Genomic DNA, 20,248 nt, shown 5'->3' with positions numbered 1-20,248 from the left:
AAGTCTTCCCTCACCTTTTAAAAACCCTCACTAGACTCTACCATACCTGCCAGCTATTATCCTGTATCTCCCCTTCATTTATGAACCAAAAGCCTTTGGGGAGAAATCTGTCTATTTTTATTGCCTTCAATCTCTATTCTCTCACTCTCTTTTAAACCCTTCACAATGCAGTCTCCAACTTCTTCACACAAGTGAAACTGCCTTTCCCAAACTCCCCAAATCTGATGGCCTTTTCTCAAGCCTCACTCTTCTTGACTTCTTTGCAGCAATGAATGTTGTTGGCCACCCAAGGTAAATAAGTACAATTATCAAGAACCCACCACTCTATGAAATCAATTTCCTTTCATATTTAGCTTTTTAAAAAAGAGATTAATTTTGGGAATAAAATCAAGAAGAGTGTAGGATTATTAAGACATAAAGGGGACCTACAGGGTTAAAAATTTAAGGGTAACTTAAAGAATAAGGAGAAGGGAAGGCAAAAAAAAGTTGGATTCATATTCAGAATGGTAGGGGTATTGTGGGCAGGGTGGGACACAGAACCAGAGACAACACAGCTTTAGTAATGGATACTGATTACAGTTTGGATGGTTTGGATGGAGTTGTTCTGGACCTCATGACTTGGGGCACAGAATGACTCCCACCACACAGCACTATTTTTATTCAACATTGAAGAGCAAAGCACAGCAAAAAATAAAATCTACAAAAGCAACACTACATAAATGGGACAGGAGAAGAACCTCAATCTGATATTTTAGAAACCTTAGCTTCATGAAGGACACAGAATAAAAGAATAATAAGCGACCCATGAATAAGAAAATAAAATTTGGAATAGACTGGAAAGAAAGAGAAACGATGAGGATTAAGCAAAGGAAAACTTCTTGGAAAAGTGTGTGGCAAAAGACTGCAACTTAAGAGGTGAATGGGGTAGGATAGGGAGGGAAGATTTGAAAAATGGGTACAGAAATTGGATGGTCAAAAGGGAGTGAAAAGTAGACAAAAAGAAAGATAAATCAGAAATTCAAGTTCATTTTTTAAAAACCTTGAAGTGAACCAGATAAACAGTAGAGGGGCAGGGGGAAAAGCCTATTGGAAGAGACTAGCCTCAAATAAATGAAAGTAAAACTAATCATGAGGACAAAGTTCTTACTTAAAAGAGGAAGGGGATAAAATTTGTATGAAACAAACTGGTGGAAAGCATGAATCTAAAAATCATAATTTTAGAAATGAAAGGATTAAACAATCCAATAAAAACTACAGAGAAGAGCAGAAAAAACACATCTAAAAATAAAGATATGTACAATGTTGAAAATGAGTGACTGGAACAAACAAAATTTACTATGTATTAGGTCACTCAAAAAGAAGCAGGAGTTGAAATTATGCTATTAGATAAAACAAAAATAAAAATTTACAGTATCAAGAAAGATAAACAGGGGAACTACTGAAAACAACTACAGACAATAAAGCAATATCAATATTAAACATATATGTAGCCAATGATATAATACTATTTGCAGAAAGATTTAGATAGTAACAGAATAGTTATAGGGGACCTTTTCCTTCTCTCTCTCTCCCTCTTTTTTTTTCTCTGCTTGACAAATCTAAAAAAGATTTTAAAAAGGAAAATATATACCTGAACAAACTATTGAAAAATTTAGAACTGAAAAACTTACATCTTCTGAATGAAAACATTAAAGGATGTACATATTTCTCAGTTGTGGTGACTTCATAACTATAGACCAAGTATGAACAAGCCACAGAAATAATCACCATATGAAAATGATATATCACTATAGACAGCTAAAATTGGCTCTCAAAAGAAAAAAATGTCTGACAGTATACATTAGCAAAATAGGATGAATGAACCAAATATATTTTTAAAACAAGGAAGACTGATTAACTAATGTGCAATTAAAAACCAGAATATTAACAAAAGCATAAAAAGGAAATTTTAAAAATTAGAGAAATAGATAAAATGGAAAACAACTACAGAATTGATAAGTAAAATTAAAAGCTGCTTCCTTGAAAAGACTAGGTGACCTGACTAAAAAAGGGGATAAATAAAATTACCTAAACAAAAAAAACCCAAGGTGACTTTACAAAAGAAATAAAAAGCATTATTATTACTTGGCCTTCATTTAAGTCTGTTTATATTGCTAATGCCCCCTCTTTATTAGTTACTATTTTTCTTGAGTTATAGTCTGCAAAATATGCATTTGATATTTCTGCCTTTTTACAGTTAGGATTTCTTTGTGTTCTTGTGAACTTTTGTAAAATTACTAGTGATGCTGAGAAATATGGCTGTTTTTGGTATTCCCACTCAGAAAACATCAAAAGTTTTTTCAACTTATTTTTTCCAATCATTTGTTGGGGTTTTCTTTTTTTTAAATTTATCTTTCTGTTAGATTTATCTTACTCTGAAAGAAAGGCATATTAAAATATTTCCTAATTATGCTAATGTTTTTTCACAATCCCATTATCTTTTCCTTTAAGAACTTATACACTATGCCATTTAGAGGCAGCTAGCTGGCTCAGTAGAGAGAATACTTCCTGGAGTCAGGAAGACCCGAGTTCAAATCCAACCTCAGATACCTACTAGCTGTGTGACCCTGGGCAAGTCACTTAACCTCTGTTTGCCTTAATCCACTGGACAAGGAAATGGCAAGCCACTCTAGTATCTTTGCCAAGAAAACCCTATGGACAGCATTGGAGTGCTATGGTCGATGGAGTGACAAAGAGTCAGATGTGACTGAATAACAAAAATGTAATTTAGGGATATACATTTTAAAACTATAGTTTCTTTGTCTATAGTGCCTTTAAGTAGTAGTTTCCCCATTTTTCTTTCAACATTATAAACTGTTGTTGTTACCTCGTCTGAAATCATGGCAGCAACTCTTCTCCCCAGCTCTACTTCTCAACACAACAGCATGATAATAATACTAAATCTGCACCATTTGTAAAGCACCTTCTATTCCTTACCTCATTTGATCCTCACAATAACCTGGTGGAGGAGATGCCACTACTGCCCTCATTCTACAAATGAGGAAACAGACAGATGGGGGTTAAGGAACATGCTCATGGTCTCACCACTTTTAAATGTATCAGGCAAAATATGAATTCAGGTCTTCTAGAGCCCAGGCTCTCTCTACTACCCCATGATACCTAAAAGAATGCTGCAGGAAATTACCAAGAGGAGCAAAGCTCAGCCTTGTGGAGAAGCAAGTCTTTTGATCTGACTTTTTGACACGTAAAGATCTGGAAAGCAATCTGGTGGAATTGATGAAAGTTACAAACCTGGTGGTGCTTTTTTATTCAACAATCCCATTACTGGAAATAGATCCTAAAAGTGTCATCAATAAATTAAAAGGAGCTATTGAGGTAAAAAAGATATCTATCCACTACATCTCAATATTATTGTATCAATGACTAGAAGCAAGCTAGGTATCTCAAAATTTCTGAATAAATCATGTCCTTTCAGTACAGTGAAATATTATGATGCCATTAAAATAGACAGATATGAAGAAAAATCTTAAATTGTGAAAATTAAGCAACACAAAGTGAAGAAAGCATATCAAAAGGAATAGTATAAACTGCCTAAAATAGTATGAAGAGAAAACACAGGGAAATACAGAGATAAATGGAACCAAAAGAGTGAAAAGACTGGAAGGCATATAGCATAGAGTAACTTAAAAGTTATTAAAGACATGATGAATGAAGAAATTAATTTTTAATTGTAAAAGTTTATTTATATAGCCTGTTTTCTATTCCAGTAGGGAGTTCCCATGGATTGCTGGTTTTAATGCAGGTATTTTGGAAATAAATCTACAGTTAAGTGGTGTGGCTAGAGGGCCAGGTCAAGAGTCAGGAAGTGCTGAATTTAAATCCAGCCTCAGATACTTACTATAAGTGTAACTGTCACTTAAACGATCTGCCTCAGTTTCCTCACTTGTACACTTGATACAAAACCTTAGCCTCCACGAGTCTTGTCACTTATAGCCACAGGACATCAGTCTCACCTGGCTGTCTGCTGCTTATATCCTCATAATTGGTGAAGCTACCCCAAGGTGAACGAGTCCATATCTGTTGCAGCTCAGTTCTCCACCTCAGACTTCTCAAGCACTGTGTCTTATCCTTTTTTAAAAAAAATTCAGTTCCCTCTTGGGTTCTTTCATCTTCCTCCTTCTCTTCTCAGAATTCCCATTTCTTCCCTTATCCGGAAGATCCTGTTCCAGGGATCAACACTGTGAAATGGTGTTCTGTTTCAACAGTCTTGTGTCAGCTGCACACTAGAGAATGTAGGCCTGTGCTTGTCTAACCCAACTTTTTATCTGATTTTGTTTTTAGAGAAATATGCATGAGGCATTATTTTAAAAACATAAATAATACCAGTTTCTTAGCATCTTGTCCAACAGATCTTTGGTATACTTCAAATTAGCATCCATTTCAGGTAATTCTGCTATTTTTCATTTTTCTTTATTTAAGTGTCTACTGGAAATACATTTCTCTATAGCTAGTAACAACATTTACCAATTTACACAAAACATGGTATTTTTCTTGAGCTTTTCCTCAGTTTCTACTTTGAAACTTCCTCTACTAAACATCAATCACTTGGCACATCATTTATTGAATCCTAAATAAAGTCTTAAATAAATGAAACAAGGGGACCAATTATTACACCTGCTGTAAGACTTACATGGCGATCAAAATGAAGATTAACTTCAGTGAAAGGTTAGGGGTCCAGCGCTGTTGTCACCTTAGGAAAAAAAAAAGAACAGAGGGTTGTCACGTCATTAAAAAATAGAACTACTCTGTTAAGGAATTTTTAAACAATATTGTATTAAACCTTGAAGAGGAAAAGTAACTTACCAATCAATTCTCTCCACTGGATCAAAAGGCCTTAAGTAGAAAGCTACTCAAGAGTTGGGTCATTTGGGAAATTATTTCACCTTGGCTGGATCCTTTGATGCTGATGATACTTATTAGTTTCTTGTTTGGAATCACTGAAAGTGACCCTATAAATGATGCAATGCTGTTTATTGTTTCCATAGAGGTTAATATAGAAAGAGGTTTACATTTTGGTTCATTCATAGCCATAAAAAGATGGGTTTGCCATTCAGTGAAACCCCTGAAATGCCATTCCAGCTAGTAGACCAAGGTATTAAAATATTCTTTACTGGGAGATTAATATTAACTGCAATAGTTATAGACTTCTTAGGACAGTGAATTAGCTTTGACCTTGTTGAGGCTGACCACTTCTGTGGGATAATATGAGTTAAAAAAAAAAAGAATTGTTGAGCGTGAGTTTTCCAGTCAAATACTATAAATAACTGTGATCTGTGATGAGGCTAAAGAAAATGAACTCTATTTCAACAAAAATTTACATTTCAATACTGAAAATGTCATCTGCTAACAAGAAAATTCAAAATCTGAACGGGATTAACTGGAACTCTTGCTACTACTTAGGGTCAACTCTCCCAGTTATCCCCTGCTGAAGACTGTCTGCTTTTGACTGATAAAGTAGTATTTTATAATACATGTTTTATATACATATATATGTATATACATATATATGTATATACATATATATACATATACACACATATAATTTGATTTGTACCAAATGTGAAACTTCTATTTCCTTCTGATTTCTTATCCCAGCAAATACTAATAGTGCAACATACATTGTACTTGTGCCTAGTGTCAAATTAGAATGTTACTGTTCTTATTACTTTTGAATGAGCCAATCATTTGTTTTCTCCTTTTAGTGAAAGTATATTTTTATTAGTGGAAATACAGACTATACATACCTATGGTGTTGAACTTCTTTCAGGGCTGAAACTAAACTAAGCCTGCCATCCAAGCTGTACATGGATAATTAAAGTATATTATAAGTAGTGTGAAGGCTTGTATAACTATATCAAGGTGTAACCCACCTAATGTTGCTAGCTAATTCTGCTATAGTAAAAAAATTAAATGAACAATATTTGAGAGAGAATTAAGCTTAGATCTATAATTGGCTATCTGAAATAATCAGACAAAGGAAGGAAGCAGCATGCACAGTGAGTTCAACTTCCAGCAACGATACTGACTACTCGTGTGACCTTGGATCAGTAATTTAATTTCTGGACTTATCTGTAAAATGAAGACATTGAACCAGATGACTTCTAAGGGCAATTACAACTCCTATGATCTGATGAAGTTTTGCAATATTACAGTGGGGTTTGACTATAATAAATTACATATTTTACTGCAAAAGACATTGGTTATGGGAGGAATGCTATGCAAGATATACCTATATTTGTAGCAGAGTCAAGAAATAATAATAATGATAACAATAATAATGAGTGTTATTAGCATGGCAGTAGAGTTGTGAGAATAAGAAGGCAGCAAAAGCCCCAATGTAGGCATCAGCCTCTCTTCCTCTCTAAGGCTTCTAGATAGAAGTAGATAAAAACAGAGAAAACCAAGGACCCCCTGGGTTTGTGTTTTAAAACCAGCTCCTTGGGCCATGGCTACAGAACTAATTGTGGTAATAGAAGGGAGGGGAAGGTGAGACCGTAGTGTTGCAAAGCAATTCAACTCCTGAGGGAGGAACATCATGGCATCATAGATGGAGGGCTGGAAGGGAATCTCAGAGGCCAACAAATCCAAGTTCATCATTTTACAGATGAAGAAATTGAGGCACAAAAAGGTTAAGTAACTTGTCCAAGGACACACAGCTTGTGTCTGAGGGCATATTTGAACTTATGTCTCCCTGACTCTAGGCTCAGCACTCTACTATACCATACCAGTGTCCTCTCACATGATAAAATGACCCTCCATCACCTGTCTACATGCTTTTGCACTGGCCACCCCTCATGTCTGGAATGTACTCTCTCCTCAACTAATTCCTCATTTCCTACCTACAACACTCAGCTGAAGTACTCTCTTCACACTTTCCTGATTCCCTACCCCTCTCTACTTTATATTTATTTGTATCTATGTCTCTACTGTGTATTTATTTGTATCTATCTCTCTACTGTGTATTTATTTGTATCTATCTCTTTACTGTGTATTTATTTGTATCTATCTATTCGGTACAGATTCATATATGTATATATTGTCTCCCCTGATGAAACTGATGCTCCTTTAGAGCAGGAGCTGTTGTTCTTTGGTCTTGGCAGCACCAGGGCCTAATCCAGTTCCTGGCATACAGTAGGTACCTAGTAGATAACTGTTGATTGCCCATAGATGGCTTTGCCTATATATCAGTGTTTGTGTTCTCCTGTACTATACATGCGTTCTTGGGGAAATCATGTGATAGTCTGGAATGCAAACTATCTTATGTACATACACACAAAAGTGTGCATGCATGCACACACACACACACACACACACCCCTACCTTAAAGAGTCCTTGGGACAATAATGACTTTGTATCACAAAGTTCATGGCTACTGTGTCTTTGACAACACCTTCTGAAACCCTTCACATTCTTTAGGAGCACTAGTATCATTAGTTGTGGGACCCTTACCCTTATATTTGTACAGTGACTGAGTTTATAAAATGTTCTCACGTGCTTTGTTTTACCAATCCCTAGAACAATACCATAAAAAGGCACCATGAGTATTAGTATTCACATTTTACAGATGAAGAAACTAATCTTCTAGAGGTTGCGACTTGTCCAAAGTCACTCAGCCGCTAAGTGGAAATGCTAGGTTTTGAACCCCTATCTTCTAACTGCCAGCTCAGTACTCTTTCTGTTACAGTATAGTGCTTTCATAAGCTCACTGGGTTACATGTAGTTTTAGAAACAATCTGATATCCTAGATAACTTTGTGAGATAACAGAACTCAAGACTGGTCAATGGTCTGGATTTTCTGAAATTGTACTTGGGGTCTGTCAAAGATTTCCCCATAAAGATGAAGTTATTCTCTTCTACTCTCTTTTTAAATTCTATTATCTATGAACTAGGAATGATAATAACCTACTTCTCAAGGATGCAGAATGAATTAATGAAATGATTATGAATACATTAGGAATAAAAGTTTCACATAAACATCACATACTATCATTATGCTGATTGCACAATCATAGAAGGGCTCTAGAAAGGTCATATTGATTACATTCAGGACAACTGCATCTTCTGACAAAAGGGTAAGAAGAGCAGGAGGAAGAGGCAATTCACATCTACTGCAAATCCCACAGTGTTTTCCCACTAAAACTGACGTGTATATGAAATTCATGAAAGTCAGACTTGTACAGTAAATCAACTTCTTCCAGAACTCACTATTTCAGAAAAAAGAAGGTGTGAACGGAGAAATAGGATTAGATTGAAGATACTGTAATGTTGACAAAGTCTAGAGAAGAAAGATAATCAGTAGTACAAATGCCAGCAGAAAAGTCAATCGTGGGACATGTAAAGAACCCAGTCTGAACAAGGAAAAATCAATGGAGTCTGCAGCTTTGGCATTTGCTTAAACAAAGACTGCACTGACCTACACTAAATGGTTCATCTGTCCCCTAATGGCCACCCACACATGTATACTTTAGAACTGTTTGAATATAATCTTCTAATTATTTCATATGCCCTTTACTCCTAGTGCTGTTCACATCAAGACTTTGACCGATTTTGGCTATTACTGGTTAAAAAAAATGTTTACAGCTAATGTTACAATTACTTACTGAAATACAACTCATTTAAAAAAATTTATCATAAGGAAAGAGCATTGTTTTTTATCTCCTCTGTAGTCTGCAAAATTACTACTTTGGACGATAACAATTTTGCCATTAGAAGATCTAAACGAGTAATGAGATGTGAGTAGCTATCTGAGCAGCACATATATTCAGTCAGCAACAGTGGTGGATCTGTAGTTAGGACACCTGAGTTCAGGAGAGTCTGAAGGCAGATCAAAGCATACTTTTTTTTTTGCTTTCTCTTTCTTTCCTTTTCTTCTGGTCTGTGTTTTGTTTTGCAAAATGGCTAATATGGAAATATTAGCACATGTATAATCCAATTGCTTGCCTTCTAAGGGAGGAGAAGGATGGAGAATTTGGAACTCAAAATTTTAAAAGATGAAAGTTAAAAGACAAAGAATACCTGAGCTCAAATCACTGGCTTCTACTACTTACTATTTCAGTGACCTTAAACAGATTCCTTCACTTCTATGGGTCTCAATTTACTTATCTGTAAAAGTGAGGGGATAAAACTAGATAACCTCAAAGGTCCTTTCCAGGTCTAAATCAAGGACCCTATAAAATTTAGTTTTGAACTTATGCCACTGCAATTGAGAATGTGAAATATTATCTTGGTTACTTAGTGTTTAATTCATATTAACTGATGATGACAATAAGTCAGCAGTTATTTTTTTCTTTTATATAACTACACATGCTCAAATACATCGAACCATCTCCTGTCTCAGGGAGGGAAAAGCGAAGGGAGGGAGGGATAGAACCTGAAACTCAAAACTTAAAAAAAATGTGGAAATTATTCTAACTTGTAACTGTGGAAAGATCAAAACACTATTAAAATTTGCTATAACGGTTATGTGATCTTACCCTTTTAGCTCCAATCAATGCTTTAAGGTCATAAGTTATAGAGAAGATGTCAAGATACGTTGCTGGAGCTCCATGTGATGAAATCACAGGTGCAGTCCTTGTAGCTATTACTGTACACTTTAGTGTCCATCTTGTTTTGAGCTTAATTATGTTGTTTTAAATTTAATATTTTATTTTTTCCATAACCACATATACAAACATTTTTGACATTTGTTTTTAAAAATTCTGAATTTTAAATTCCTTCCCTCCCACATCTCCCCGAGAAGACAAGCAATTAGATATAGGTTGTACGTGTGCAGTCATACAAACCATATTTTCATGCTAGTCATGTTGTGAAAGAAAACACAAATTAAAAAAAAAAGAAAAATAAAAGTAAAGAAAAAGGATGCTTTGATCTCCATTCAGACTCCATCAGTTCTTTCTCTGGAGATAGCATTTTTCATCAAAGCATTTTCACTGGCTTACATTATTACATTGCTAAGAACAGCTAAGTCATTCACAGTTGATCATCACACAACGTTGCTGTTCTTGTGTACAATGTTATCATGGTTCTGCTCATTTCACTTTGCATCAGTTCATGTAACTCTTTCCAGGTTTTTCTGAAAGCATAATAGTATTCCATCACGATCATGTATGACAACTTGTTCAGCCATTCTCCATTTGATGGACATCCCTTCAGTTTCCAATTCTTTGCCAATAGTGGTATTTTGGTTTTTTAAAAAGATATTTTCAAAGTTCCCTTCATGTTTTATCTCATTGCCAGTAAGCAGTAATTGTTATATTAAATTTCCCATTGTGCAAATTGGGCAGATTGGTCCTACTTTTCTCTTCAAGCTTCCTATTCCTCCTCTTCCTGCTCTCTTAGCTATAGACCTTGCACCTTATTTTATTGGGAAAATATGAGCTCCCTTGCCTACTCTTGAGCTCAAAACCCTTGCTATCATCCCTTATTCTACCTTCCTTTCCTCCCATATGTGATTTGGCCCTTTTCCTTGTCAAGGAACTTTTGAAACCATCCCCTCCACTTTTTCCAGTAGATCTCCCCGCTTTGATCATTCTTTCCTGCCTCTAATTTTTTTAAAATTTTCTACTACTGGTTCCTTCCCTATTGTTTTCAAATAATCCCTTTGCCTCCATCCTTAAGAAAAAATTTCATTAGACATACAATTGCCAAAAGGTATCATCCTCAATCTCTCTTCCCTTTTTCAGACAAACTCTTAGAAAAACTACACATGCTACACTCATTGTGTTTACTTCCTCTCTTCTCAATCTCCTCTTCTCACTCACTTCTCAATCCTTTGCAATCTGTCTTGTGAACTCATTACTCAACTAAAGCTGCTTTCTTCAAAATTACTAATAATCTTCATTTCCAAATCTGACCATCTTTTCTCAGTCCTTGTCTTTTTTTTGGGGGGGGGGAGTAACTGGGGACAAGTGACTTGCTTAGGGTTACACAACTAATAAAGTATCTGAGGCCACATTTGAACTCAGGTCCTCCTAACACCAGGGCTAGTGCTCTATCCAGTGTGCCATCTACCTGCCCCAGTCCTCATCTTTTTAAATATCTCTGTTGAATGACACTGTTCACCATCTGCTCCTGGATACTTTCCTCTCTGGGTTTTTTTCAACATTACTCTCTCTTGGTTTTCCTCCTACTTATCTGACTACTACTTCTCAGTCTCCTCTGCACGCTTGTCAAACATACCAGTTTGTGCATGTGTGTGTGCACGGCAGCTGGAGGGGGAACGTCTTCCCTTCCCTCTCTACATTTTCCCTCTAGGTGACCACATCAGCTAATATGGCTTTAAAATATTTTCTCTACACAGATGACCCACAGATCTATAAATAGTTTATAAGCATGCACTGTCTCCTCTGATAGAATATAAGTTCCCTGAGAACAGAAAGTGTTTCATTTTTTTGTCTCTGTATCCCTCAGGCCTAACACAACACCTGGTGCATATAAAGTGCCTAATAAATGCTTGTTGAATGACTGATACTGATCTTGGTGAACAAACCCTAATACTGTATTGTAATAAAGTGACTTTACCCCTTAATACTTTCCTAGCAAATTTTCCCACTCTCAATCAAACCTTATCACATACTTATTTGTGTTCATGTCCTAGTAACACAAGACTGTTCTCAATGCAATGAAAAGAAAATAGAAATGGGAGAACAAATACACAACTAAAATGATGTAAATGAAAAGACTGAAGAGCACCTAAATGCAAATGTGTGAGCACCGTATTTAGTATAATTAGTCCTAGATTAAATTACTACAAAATATTCGTTGATTCTATCAGAACAATTAAAAAAATAGGATTAGCAGTAAGATTTTGGTAATAAATTGAAAGTTTAGACTTTTTAAAATGGGTAATAAAAATAAATACTGAAATATGACTACTCTGAAGGCCAACTTTTAGCATTCCAACCTAGGGTCAAATATACTACTTCTTAAACTGTTGGTCTCAACCCACAGTTTAAGAAGTGCTAAAGGGGTTGTGAGCAGAAAAAGTTTAAGAAGCCCTTTACTATATCAGCTGACAGTGTAAATATTATAAAACAGTGACATAAGATTCTGTGATTCAGTAATCACATAATTTGCAAAGCATTTTCAATATCAAATGTAAATAAAAATGTTATAGTCTTACTGGAGAATTATTTTATGCAAATTCCATTCAATAAGCATTTAGAAGGTGCCTACTATATACCAGGCACTGTGTTAGGTGCTGGGGATACAAAGACAAAAATGAAAACATACCTGCTTTCAAGGAGCTTACATTCTAATACAAATACTATTAGTTTCAGAGCATGGAAGTCATATAAACTCATTTTCGTCTGTTTGTTTTTTTGGAGGGGGGAAGGCAGGGCAATTGGGGTTAAGTGACTTGCCCAAGGTCACACGGCTAGTATAAACTCATTTTCATAGCAATTTCAAACTCATTTGCATTCCATAGTTAGTATAAAAATAAACAAATAGAGGAAGAAAACAGGCATTTATTAAGATCTTAGTATGTAATAGGACTTCTGGGAGCTAAGATGGCAGAGTAAGCCATAAATCACCATAACTTTCCCATAATCACTTCCAAACAACCATAAAATAGCACCCCAAAACAAATCCTGGAACAGCAAAGGAGCAAAAAGATGGAGCAAAACAATTTTTTAGCTCAAGAATTGTGGAAGATTGGCAAGAAAGGTCTGTCTCACTTGGGTAAAAGGAGAGTACAGTCCAGGACAGGAAGAGACCCAGCAAGCCAGCAGCAAGCTCCCTCTCAGCAAACCAGTAGAAGATGACCCCCAGCGTGGCAGAGTAGGCAAATGCCAACACCAGGCCCCCCTCCTCCACACAGCCAAGGGAATGGGTAGACTCCAGCCCCGAGAATTGCCATGTGCTTCATCATAGCCTCAAGCAAACAGGTAGGTGCCAACCATACTGGTGCCTAAGCAAACAGGCAGCCCTGCCACATGCTTCAGTGTAGCCCAGGGCAAACAGGCAGCCTCCAGTGACAAGTGCTTCAGTGTAGCCTGGGGAAATGCAGAAACACCCCACCAGCATCGGAATGCACCAGACATCGGCACTAGGACCCTGGCTCAGTATCAGGTAAGCTGCCAGATCCCTAAAGCCTCCAGCAGCACCAGCTATTCCCACTCCCACCCAGTCAGGACAGCTCCAGACACAAGGGTCCCTCGTGGGCCTCAGGGCAACATCAGTACAGCACCAGGTAAAGTACCAAGGCCTGCAGCAGCCCCTGGCACAAAAAGCCTGAGACAGTGCCACTTCCACACAGGGAGCAAAGCTCAAATTTAAAAGAAAGGAAAAAAAGCCAAAAAAGATGAGCAAAAAACAACAACAAAAGAATCTGACTACAGAGAGTTATTATGGTGACAAGGAAGAAGACAACAATAAGGTCAAAACACTGATGGGCAAAACCCCAAAGAAAAATGGGAAGTGGTCTCAAGCCCATAAAGAAATCATGGAAGAGCTCAAAAGGGAGTTTAAAAATCATATTAGAGAGGTAGATGAAAAATTTTTAAGAAAAGAAATGCGAGTGATGCAAGAGAATTATGGAAAATGAGTCAATGGCTTGGAAAAAGAAAACAACTGCTTAAAAAGGAGAACTGGCGAAATGGAAAAGGAGATACAAAAATCCACTGAAGAAAACAACTCCTTAAAAAATACAGTTGGCCAAATGGAAAAGGAAGTACAAAAGTACAGCTCCTTAAAAGTTAGAATTCAGCAAGTGGAAGTTAATAACTCTATGAGACATCAAGAAGAAATCAAACAAATTCAAAAGAATGAAAAAAATAGAAGAAAATATAAAATACCTTGTGGGAAAAACAACTGATCTGGAAGACAGATCCAGGAGAGACAATGTCAGAATCATTGGACTACTTAAAAGCCATAATCAAAAGGAGGACCTGGACAGCATCTTTCAAGAAACTATCAAGGAAAACTGTTCTGATATCCTGGAACCAGAGGACAAAATAGGCATTGAAAGAATCCACCGATCACCTCAGGAAAGAGATCCCAAAATAAAAACTCCAAAGAACATTATAGCCAAATTACAAAACTATCAGGTCAAGGAAAACATACCACAAGCAGCCAGAAAGAAACAAGTCAAATGTCAGGGAGCCACAATTGGAACTACATAGGACTTAGCAGCCTGTAACAATTTGGCTAGCAGCAGCTGTTGAGGTGTAAGGTCCAAAAAGACTAGCAACAAGAGCTGCCAGCACAGGTTCTTTGATGTGCTTTACTAGGGAAAATAACTTTAAGGGGTTAACAATCTCACTTTAATCACACATACATATATAACTCACTTAGTTCAGGAGGAAAAGCCAGCACCCTGAACTTCAGAGCAAATACAAGTAGAAATTACAAACATCAACAGACAGACCTTGTCTGATTCAAATCACAATTCACAGTTACCAGGAGAGTGACATCTGGGTTTACAACCGGGGGCGGCGGGGGGGGGGGGGGGCCCTCTTAACAATGGCTGCCCAGAGTCTCTTCAAGTCACATGACACTCTTCCAGTGAATGAGAGCCCCAAAGGAAAAATGTCAACCTCTGAATTTATACACCTTGTTCAGGGTCAGAGGGCATCACAACATTCAACTCAAACCCACATGACCTAAAAGCTTCTGGCGTCACTAGTATGTGACTCAAACCCATGTAAACTAAGCTTTCCCTTGAGGTAAGGAGGTCATTGAAGAATTCTGATATAATCAAAGAAATAAAAGCTGGACACATCAAGGGCACTTGATTGAATAAGTGCTCCAAAAGAGAAAACAATAAAAAAGTCCCACCTTAATTACTGATACATAACTGCAACCTTAAATGATAGGAGGTCATGGAACATGATATTCTGGAAGGCAAGGGAGCTAGGACTACAAACAAGAATCACCTATCCAGCAAAATTAACTATAATACTTCAAGGGGAAAAATGGTAATTCAATGAAATAGAAGGATTTCAAGCTTTCATAAGGAGAAGACCAGAATTGAACAAAAAATTCGATCTTCAATATCAAGACCCAAGGGAAGCCCAAAAAGGGATAAGAAAACATAAGGGATTCAATGGAGCTGAACAGTTTACATTCGTAAATGGGAAGATGATATTTGCAATTCTTAAAAACTGTACCACTAATAATACAGCTAGAAGGAATATACATAGACAGAGGATACAGGTATAAGGTGAATTTGAGGGAATAACAAAAAAAATAATAAGGGATGAGAAAGAAGAGTACACTGGGTACAGAATGAAGGGAAGAGGTAGAATGGGGGTAAATTATTTCACATGAAGAGGCACAAAAAAATCTTTTACAGTGGAGGGAAAGATGGGAGGGTGGGTGATGAGCATCACTTGAACCTTACTCTCATCAGTATTGGCTCAAAGAGGGAATAACATACATGATCAGTTGGATATAGAAATCTATCATACCTGACAGGAAAGTAGGAGGGGAGGAAATTATGTAAAGGGAAGGGGCAGACTGACAGAAGAAGGGGAAAACCAGGGGAGGCAGAAGACAGAATCAAAATGTTTGTGAGGAGGGAAAGGGTGAAAGTAGAGTGAGGACAAACAGGAGAAAAAACAGGAAGGAGGGAAATACATGGTTAGTAATTATAACTGTGAATGTGAATGGGATGCACTCTCCCATAAAATGGAAGTGGACAGCAGAGTGGATCAAAAACCAGAATCGTACAATATGCTATTTACAAGAGACACATGAAGCAGAGAGACACACACAGAGTAAAGGCAAGGTGTTGGAGCAGAATCTATTATGCTGAAGTAAAAAAAAAAAAGGCAGGGGTAGCAAGCCTGATCTCAGACAAAGCAAAAGCAAAAATAGACCTAATTAAAAGAGATAATGAAGGAAACCACATCTTGCTAAAAGGCACCATACAAAATGAAGTAATATCAATACTAAATATACATGCACCAAATGCTACAGCATCTAAAATTATCTAAATCACTATTGATTAGAGAAATGCAAATTAAAATAACTCTGAGGTACCACCTCACACCTTAAAAGGTTGGCTAATATGCCAAAAAAGGGAAATGATAAACGTTGGAGAGAATGTGGGAACATTGGGACACTGTTGATGCAGTTGTGAACTGATCCAAACATTCTGGAGAGCAATTTGGAACTACAGGATTATAGATTATAGTTTATATATAGGACTATAAAACTGTGTATATCCTTTGACCCAGCAATACCACTATTAGGTCTATATCCCAAAGAGATCATAAAAAGGAAAAAGGACCTACATGTACAAAAATATTTATAAGCAACCTTTTTCATGATGGCAAAATATTGGAAATCAAGGGGATGCCCATTAATTGGGGAATGGCTGAACAAGCTGTGGTATGTGACTGTAAAATACTGTTGTGCGATAAGAAATGATGAACAGGCAGATTTCAGAAAAACCTGGAGAGACTTGTACAAACTGATGCAAAGTGAAATGAGCAGAACCAGGAAAACATTGTACACAGTATCAGCAACTTTGTGTGATAATCAACTATCAATGACTCAGCTCTTCTCAGCAACACAATGATATGAGGCAAGTACAAAGGACTCACAAAGGAAAACGCTATACACAGCCAGATAAAGAACTGATGGATTCTGAATGCAGGTCGAAGCATATTTTTTCACTTTCTTTATTCTTTTTCATTTTTTTGATCTGTTTCTTCTTTTACAACTGTTACTAATATGGAAATATGTTTTACATGACAGCATATGTGTAATCTATATCAAATTACCTACCATTTTAGAAAGGGGGGAGAAAAGGAAGGAGGCAGAAAAATTTAGAATGCAAAATCTTGTAAAAATGAATGCTAAAAATTTTCTTGATATATAACCGAGGGAAAAAATAAAATACTATTTAAAAAATTAATTAAAAATACAAACAGCAGATCTGGTGGTGTAATTACATCAACATTCCTTCAATTTGAAATAATTAATTTGAGATACTACATATGCACTGAACGTTGAGTGAAAACCATTAAATAACAAAGGCAAAAAACTTAGAAATCAATTTTTGGGGGGCACAAAAGAATATAAATCAGCAGATGATCTTACCTGGAACTAGGCCTTGCTTTTACTCCTTCTTTGCCTGTCTTTTTGCTTCTACTTTGCCTTCTGGTCTCTGACTGCTTCTCACTCGGCTGTCTTCTTTTTTCATGTTGTCTTTGTTGACTTGACACATTCCCTTCAACTCTTGACCCATCATCGCTTTCCGCGTGTGAACCTGAGTTCTGTGCCAGGCACTTGGAGGAATGACAGTGGTTAGGTTCTTGCTGGTCACAGTCTCTTTCCGTAGGGACAGTTTCAGTTTTTAGTGTCTCTGGAGTGGACGCTGAACTAGCCGACTTATCGATGTGATCCTTTTCTTTAGATTTGACTAGACTGTAAGAGGCATTTTTTATAACTTTTCCTGGAGCACATTTAGTCTTTACGCTTTCTGTATTATCTTCCCTGTTGTCCTCACAGCTACCACAACACACGCACGAGTTAATGAGACAATTGGTGGCAGCAATGCTGAGCTGATGGGATTCATTTTCCTCTTCATCAGCTCTTGAGTTGGGCACAGGAACACAATTACTCGGTGCTTCTGGTGTAGTTACAGGTGAATCAGAAGAAGTAGGAGATTTAGGATTAAATATGACAGTCGCAGAGATCTTCATTCCACCGGTCCGATGGGCTATTATTTCTGCTGTTTCTGCATCTTCCGCACTCATATCCCAGCCGTTGAGGTATAACTGTGTGTCTAGACAACTGCAAGAATTCTGGACGGAGAGCCCCATTTTCTGCATTTTGCTCTCTTCGATATTGTTGTTATTGCTCAAATCACTTTCCATCTCTTTTTTGCGTAAACCATCTCCTGCTTCTCTATTCTCTAAATTCTGAGTGTCCCTTTCCTGTGACAGATCCTGACAAGTGCTGTTGATCCAAACCAAAGTTTCACTAGCTGGCTCTGGCCTAGCAAGGGATTCTCCTGCTCCATCAAGATCATCCATAAAAAAGACTCTATCCTCTTCATCATTTAAATGTTCCAGATTTGACCTGCTTGGTGAGGCCTCTGCACTCGAGTTGTTTCTTAGGCCAGCTCTATGTGCTGGAGACTGGCATACACTAGGTGGAGAAAGGAGAGAGGACATTTCATCTCCTACCCTGTGAACCATCTGATTGAGCTGTTCCAGTTCCTGTTCATCATATTGCATTGAGCAGGCTAATTCGGCCTCTGTATTTTCTGCTGTGACAGAAAGCTGCTCAGGAGCGAAAGTCGCAGCTAGCGTGGGTGCAATGACAGAGGGCACTTCTGGATCTGTTCTGACAGAGAACTCCATATCTTGGGATATGCAAAGGTTCCGTTCAAGTGTATGTAGTTCTTCTTCAGTCAATGTTTGCAGTAAATCTCTGCAAATTTCAAAAGGGAAATAAAGAATTAAATTTCTAGAAAAAATTCCTCTCATTTTACTTAAAAGCACATTTAAAAACAAATTTCTACCACTAGTAGATAATCAGGAAATTTTAAAAAATCTGTGCATAGTATTAAAATTTCCCCCCAAAGGTACTATATTTTTTCTTAGACATTTGATCTTATTTGATTTAATTTGGACACATTTCACATGAAAATCAAATGATCCTTTGGGAAGACTTTTCTCAAATTAAAGGGCAATTCCTTTTGCTTAAAAAAAAATTCTAAAATTCAGTGTGGAGAGTTGCTATTGAAATCATTTCCCTTTCTTTTTGAAGATAACTAATCATTTCTGCATTTATTCTATTTGAAATAATACACAAGATTCTAATTAACTGTGATGCATAAGCAATACTATTTCAAGAATTAAAATGAGAAATACAATCATTTCAAGGTCTTAGGGAACAGTATATTAAAATATTTTATTTAACTCATTTTCTGAAACCACAATTACTCTGCAGTGATCTGAATGCTGAATGCTGAAACTAGGCAACCTGAGTAAATTCTGATGTGTAACAAAAGCATAATATATTGTGCAGATCTATTACTAGGTAGTACTGCAATGATTTTGAGAAACATTATCTTGACAAGCAGATCATAGATCAATGTGGCAATTTCTTTTGTACCCTACTCCTTATTTTATCTCTAATTTTCTCTTTCCTATTGACTAGGAATTATTCTCTGAACATTATTCCATCAGGGAGGCAAGAGAATGGCAATGACAGTCAACATTTTCACCAGTTAAGGTATATTTTAGGTTTTATGGTTATCTAAACCAGAAGTGTCAAAACATGTAGCATTATATGGCCCACAGCAGTCCTAGGTACATCCAAATTAGAGTGAAATATAACTGGGAAATATTTAGCGAAATAAAAAATGATAAAACATAGATAATGTTAATATATTATTTTCTAAGTCAATAGGTGGCCTACAGGGATCCCTATATATGCTTTTGTGGCCCCTGTTTCTATTTGAATTTGACATCATGGGGCTAAACCACTTAACTATAATATTTAGTAATAAGGTCAACTAATTTTTGTTAAATAGTACCAGTAACAATATATACAATGGGACTCTGGGGTGGAGCTGGAGAGAACTAAAAGTTGATAACTGATTAATCAATAAGTTGACATAGCTTAACAGAGACTGGCCTATCTTACTGGGACTTCTCCAAAGGTCTGGCTCCCCTGCATGAGTTACTGTAGAGTGGTAACTGTGGCTATATGGAAATGTATAAATCAAGTGAACTAAAATGGATTTTATATTGATGTGTCAACAGTAATTGTAGTATCAAATTAAAATTGTTTTATGGCAAGCAGCAATGATACTGGAATGTAAAATTATGAATGAACAGTTGCAAGATCCATAAAGGAACTAGGTGTATTTAAATGATGGTGTGTCACAGATCAATAAGGTAGCCAAAGGAAAACACAACATAAAAACAACTTGAAAAATGAGGCTTATTTACATCCTGTTAGACGAGAGGAACAGGGCTTCTGGAGGCATTCCATCAAAATTATAAAGGCCCTGTTTCTCTGTGACTGTTAGGGCTGGTTCCCATGCATGAGTCCCCAAATGTAGTAACTATGGATTTTGTACAAATATACATATGTGTAAGTGTAAGTAAATTGTGAAGCAATTGTAAGCAAAGTGATTAGGATAAGTGAAACTTTGTAAATAATGTTTGAAAATCAGAACCCACATACATTAGTGACATAGTTCATTTGACAGAGGGGTGAG

The 20,248-nt window shown here is 36.7% G+C and overlaps 1 protein-coding gene across 1 annotated transcript in view; it reads right to left on the bottom strand.

The window, feature by feature from the left end:
* The window catches only part of ZFYVE28 (zinc finger FYVE-type containing 28), a 212,425-nt gene that overhangs the window by 69,389 nt on the left and 122,788 nt on the right, over positions 1–20,248 (bottom strand). Inside the window, exon 8 of the mRNA XM_036765515.1 lies at positions 17,110–18,447. Coding sequence (XP_036621410.1) covers positions 17,110–18,447 — 1,338 coding nt within the window. The remainder of the gene's footprint in view (positions 1–17,109; positions 18,448–20,248) is intronic.

Source organism: Trichosurus vulpecula, chromosome 6 (genome assembly GCF_011100635.1).
Source record: "Trichosurus vulpecula isolate mTriVul1 chromosome 6, mTriVul1.pri, whole genome shotgun sequence".
Classification (NCBI taxonomy): Eukaryota; Metazoa; Chordata; class Mammalia; order Diprotodontia; family Phalangeridae; genus Trichosurus; species Trichosurus vulpecula.
This window is presented reverse-complemented; position numbering and strand designations above follow the sequence as displayed.